Raw genomic sequence first — 6,000 nt, forward strand, 5'->3', positions numbered from 1 at the left:
ATTTAATCTGCTAAACACTTCTGATATAACAGGCACAATCTTCATAGGGGCTTTCTTTTTATCCTTATTGTGACCTACACGTTGACGAATATCTCATGTCCTCACAAATTCTTCAATTTCCTGGTAGCAATTAGGCCAGAAATAGTGTGTCAAAACTCTATCCTTGGTTTTTGTTACCCCTAAATGACCAGAGATTTCCTCGTGGCATAACTTCAAGATCCCTTTCCCAAAAACGAGAAGCACACACAGCTGACGCTTATCTTCCCCTTTTTTAGAACCTGCCACTCTGAATAGTCTTTCCTTGACTATTATAAACTCTTTTTCATTTTCACTTTCCCCTTTCTTCCACAGGGTCGCTAAACTAGCACAAGTTTTTTGTGCTTCCAAGAATTCTGCTGGCGAAACATCCGCAAGGATAGACCTTTCTTCTAAACTGATGTTTGTAATTTTAATTGCCTCCTCCATATTACTGGTTAACTTCCTTTCTTCTGAATGCTCATTATTGATGGCCCTTTCACTTTCTATCTCTTTCTTTTCTTCCGATCTGGAATCTAAGTCTTTTGCACTCGCTCTCTGTAAACTCCTGCGCGCATGCACCTGCCTGACTACGAGTCTCCGCAGCATTCAAGAGAACCGGTCGTTCCCTAATTTCCTCAATCAACTATACAGTTTTATTCCCTAACAAATAGTACTCTTTATCTAACTCTACCTGAGTAACCGCTGCCTTTGTGGTGACCACACCAAAATCACCTTCAATGGTGACTATCGCCAAAGGTAAACATTTATATTCTGTGTCCAAAGGCTGTTTCACCCATACAGTTTTCCCTAATAAGTCACTAGTATTAATCCAAGTACTATTACACAGATCTATACCAGCTCCAGTATCTCAGATATTCTCTCTCTATCCCATTAATTACTGCTTTCTTGAAATACGGCTCAAAACATTTTCCTAAACTCTCCGTTCCTAGATTATTCATCAGATTAGCCTTATTCTTTTCTGGCGATGAACAGTTAGGTCGGATATGTCCGTCCTTTCCACATTGGTAACACCTTATTTTCCGCTGTTTCTCGAAACCTGCTTCATTGAAAACTTGCTTTTTTTAGGAGCCTCCACTTTTCTATGCTCCTCTGATGACCACTACTTTTCTGATTATAACTACAGTTAGAATTTATAATTGTAATGCTAATATGTATGTTTACTACTACTTTAATTTTCTTTGTTAGCTCTCGCATTTATTACTGTTATTCAAGTAATTAGCCTGCTTGTTAAATATTCTTTACTTGTTCTTGTGATTGTGATATGAATTTCTATTTCTTTATTTTTATTTTCTGCTTGGCTACAAAATGGCTTCGAGAAGTAAAATTGTAACCCTGTAGGCAACGGGGGTAAGAAATTTTGATTGGCGCAGTTGGACTATACCAGGACGAGGGGGGGATTTTCATCCACGCAGTTGGAGTACACCCGTCCATATGGAGCATTTTTAGCAATGCTGATTAAGATGGAAATATAGATTTAGATGAAAGAATATATAATCATTAAAATACCTAAAACTGGTTACCTACATGAACTTTGAGTATTCATTGTATTGTTCTGGACTACAGATTCATTGATATCTCTTTAAACGATCAATCATGATGAGTAGCTAGAAATTCACAATTTATTATAAAAATTCAGGATGCACAACACAATAAATAGCTGAAAGAGAATTCAGATAATTAGCAGTTCCTCCTTATTGTATGTGTAGCATAAATTTCTAGGAGTGTGGGGAATAATTCTTCTAGTGCTTCAAAAATGTATTTACCTGAAAGTTCATTAAGAAAGTTATCAAACTGGCAGCAAAAATTGTTGCTAAGGTCTGTCAGGGGTATATTTGCCCATATCTTGTTCTATTTCAGCTGTTTTTACAATTTAAACTTTGTTGGATTCAGAATTAAAAGGTTTACATTTCTGTATAAGAAATAATGCTTATATGCAAAATGTGATCACAAATTCAATTGAACATAAAATAAAGGCTAAAAGCAACAAATAAGTAAAACAATACAAGATATTACAACAGTAAAAAAAACTACTATGCAGTTGAAAGAGGTTTTTAAATGTTTACTGCAATGTACAGAAATAGAAGATTGACCATTTTATTTTAAATCAATAAAAATAATAATTTCTTTGTTGAGTTGCAACATAGTCTTGTAAATGAAGAATTATTTCAATGTTTTATTTTACTTGAAGTAAAATAGATTGTGGTTTTAAAGAAATGAAAATTAATTTTAATCATTTAATTTAGTCAAGTAGAATGTGTCTTGTGAATATAAAAATTTCTTTTGAGTCATAATATTTCTTGAATTTTTTGTGCAAATCTTTAAACTGGATGATCATTGAATTGGAAGAGGAACATGCCTGTGTAAAATTTAAAATTAGGTGACAGATTGCAATAGATTTTGAATAAAATTCTGTCAACCAAAACTAAAAGTGTTGAGTAATAATCCTCCCCCCTCCCTGGGAAGGAAAAAGACATGCATCTGACCACCTTAAAAATTTATACCATTTTAAGTTTTTTTTGGGAAGGGGGCTAATTTAAGTATATACATTCTTACTGTTATTCAAGTAAAATCCAATTAATGAAAAAAATGAAGTACCCTGAACTTGTAATATGTATTTAGTCTGCAGAAGAAAGACAGCCCTAAATATATATTCAGTATTGTATTTTTCAAATATCTAGATGTGCTATGATTCTAATTAGTCTACATGTTTTTGGGATTCTGCTGTTGACATTTAGGATTTTCCTCGCATTCTCTTCACATAATTGTATATTTCCTTTACACTCAGTTAAAAAAAAAAAAAGGCTTTGTATTTCTCCTAGTTTAAATATTACATTTATCTTGAATGGTATTAAGGTTTTATATTTGGTTCAAATATGTTATATACATAAATTATATTCCTTCTAATTTTTTTTTTTTTTTTTTTTTTTTTCAGTTGGACCAAGTTGCACCCCTTGTTCGAGATCTAGCATTTGGAAAAAGAACTTGGGATGGTGCAAAGTGTTGCTATCCAAAGTTTGAACAACAAGAAGCTGCTAAATCTGGATAGTTCCTAAAAATACTGAATGGATTAATTATTAATAAAATGTTTTTACAATACACTGTTTTGTAAATGTTGTCATAAAAATGAACTAATAATTTAACAAATGCTGGGAAACTACAGAAATTTAGATATCAGATCTGAAATTAAAATCTTAATCTAATAAATTTAGTAGTTTGGAAAACTTAATCAAACATGGAATTCTGTGTCTTAACAATGAAAAAGTGAATGCAGTATTTTAGTATTTCATTATACTAGAACTTCTGAAATTAATGAATAGCTCTTCCCAGTTATATTAAATTAACAGTTCTAATATTAAAATGTATAATGTTATTCCATATCTGCAATTAGTGCTTCTTATTCTTAATTCTGTTACGCTATTTAAAGGTACGCTTCTGATTTTTAAAAATATGAAATGCTTTGAAGAAAGGTATACAGAATCTAAAATTATACAATATTACTAAAATTATTTATGCTGTTTTAATTTGAAGACAATTTCAACATAAAAATTTAACTTGCATTTGGAAGTAATAAAATCAAAATGTTCAACAATTCAGTAAAATATAACAAGAGTCATTTGTATATTTTATTTTAAACCAGCAACTCGAGGTGATTTTCCGCATATTTGATGAATTTCTCCCGGTTAATTTAAAATAATTTCGCACACAAATAAAAGAAATCTGATGTTTCTTTAAGTTCTGAAGATACTTCCAGTCCTGCTACTCATTCACCATACACAAACGGTATTTGTTTGGATTCTGTGCACATTGTTCATTCTGAATTTTCTGTCTTTTCTGCGGAATCACTGTCACCTTCACGTTCACGTTCACTATCTATTACCTTGATTTGCTTTCCTTCTCTCTATCATCAAATAGTCTATGCTCTGACAAAATTTCGTTCTTCAACAAAAAATCGAAGTCATCTTCACTTGAACCGATTCCTTAATTATACTGCATGCTTACTGGGCTGTGTAGCTTTTAACAGCCAATAATGAACACAATCTTTTTATGACCTTTAGGATATATATTGACTATGAACAGCCATTCTTCAGGTTTTGTAATTACATCGTAAATATACATATAAATGCATATATTTTCTTTTTCTATAATATTTCAGAGCCCTAAGTATATGAAAAGAATACATTTTTAATATTTCTGAACAGAATGAAATGCTATACTTTTCACAGAACAGTTTGCTCAGAACGGTTTAATTTGAATTAAATATTTTCATGTTTACATTATTACATTAGAAAACAATTTTCAGGTAATTCGATTTTATTCAGTTAAAGATTCCAAAAATTAAGATCAAAGTTTATTGTATTATTAATATTAAAATTATGCATTATTTCTTTTCTATTTATAGAGCTTCTTCCTAAAATACTTTCTCAAATATGACGTGATTTTTAGCTTCTGACGCATCTTTTAAATCGAAACATCCAAGTAACATAATTAATGCTCTATTCGGTCAATTTCCAATTAGAGCACCTTTTATTTTAATAGCAAAATATGTTAAATAGTATGTAACTTTCTCTGAATAATTCTGAAAGGGAATAAAGGATTTTTTAAAAATATTATTTAAAACTTATAATTTATTATAAAATGTAAGGGGAATAATTCTTTTAATTATACTTATCAGATATTTTTACCCTTAATTTCAAAAATACATATTCTAAAACTTTTCTTTATTAATTTTTTAAGTACACATCTCGTAGAATTTGCTTTACAATAGCTTTTAACAGATTGCTTTCCAGTACGAACAATCGGTAAGAGGACCATTCATGATCAGACCTCCTCTGGCAGGACTCTATTTAAGGATGGTAATTGCGTGCTATACAATATGTGTTTGGATATCCTATAGCTAAAATTACATTTTTCATACAGTTTGGTATGGATTTAACTAGCTTTTTTTTGCATAAGAATGCTCTATTTTTTAGTAATCCCCTGCAAAAATTACTTTTAGTAGAGACATGTTTCTGTTTTCTTACTATATGTGTGATGATATTTAAGTTTGGAGAATATGAAGGAATTTAGATAGCTTGAGAACAATTGTGTACTAATCACAAGCGAACATTTAGGGCTGTATGTTGTTGCTTATGCCCACTTGTCTAATGTAGTGCCAAATCGCACTAACAGATGGCAGTGCAATTTGGCTTAGTTCCGCCCCCAATTTTGATGGAGAGCACTTCGAGTGTCTTCCACCAAATCGCACGAAAGGACTTTCGGCTCACCGCATATTTAGAGTGCCGCACTGACACCATGCATTTACGAACATCTATGCCTTTTCCAAGATTCGAACCCGAACCCTTCGGCACGGCAGTCAGCGACGCTAACCACTATACCGGGTGGATGGCAGGGCTGTATGTTTAGTATCGTTATCACGTATTAAGTTGTGACTCATTGGCAATTAGAAAATTTAGCAACAAAAATTAGCAACATTGTTGTGATATAGTTAATACAGTCAAAAGTCGTTAATCTGGACTCGTCGGGACTTCGGCGATTCCGGATTATCGATTTTTCCGGATTATAGATCATCAGTTTAAATCTGGTAAGATGGCATGCAGAAGTTATAAAATAAAAAATATGAAACCATAATTTATGAAATAAAGAACAATTATAATCTAAAGGGTATCAAAATTTACAAAAAAAAGCTTAATATTTATTTGTTTACTTTATTAAACATTTCTTTCAACGTAAGTTGTTTAGGTTGCTTCATTTTTTATGTGATAATACTTTCTCTTTAATTCTATAAACAGACATAATTTCTTGTTCAGTTTCCGCTGTTCAAATCCTGTAATTGCTGTGTCGAGAATACCGACTAATTTGTCAATCGAAATTTTTTCGTTTTCAATAACCTCTGTGTCACTTTCTTCACTATCGGAATTTGATTTAAATCATATCAAAGACGGAGTACATTGAGATGAAAAT

The 6,000-nt window shown here is 31.6% G+C and overlaps 1 protein-coding gene across 1 annotated transcript in view; it reads left to right on the forward strand.

Annotated features, from left to right (window-relative positions):
* The window catches only part of GlyRS (glycine--tRNA ligase), an 83,611-nt gene extending 80,474 nt beyond the window's left edge, over positions 1-3,137 (forward strand). The window contains exon 17 of the mRNA XM_085824402.1: positions 2,972-3,137. Coding sequence (XP_085680528.1) covers positions 2,972-3,085 — 114 coding nt within the window. The 3' untranslated portion in view covers positions 3,086-3,137. The remainder of the gene's footprint in view (positions 1-2,971) is intronic.
* Positions 3,138-6,000: the final 2,863 nt, after the last annotated feature.

The sequence above is a fragment of the Stegodyphus dumicola genome, chromosome 9 (assembly GCF_044657685.1).
Source record: "Stegodyphus dumicola isolate Sdum_Otavi_A_Nest chromosome 9, ASM4465768v1".
Classification (NCBI taxonomy): Eukaryota; Metazoa; Arthropoda; class Arachnida; order Araneae; family Eresidae; genus Stegodyphus; species Stegodyphus dumicola.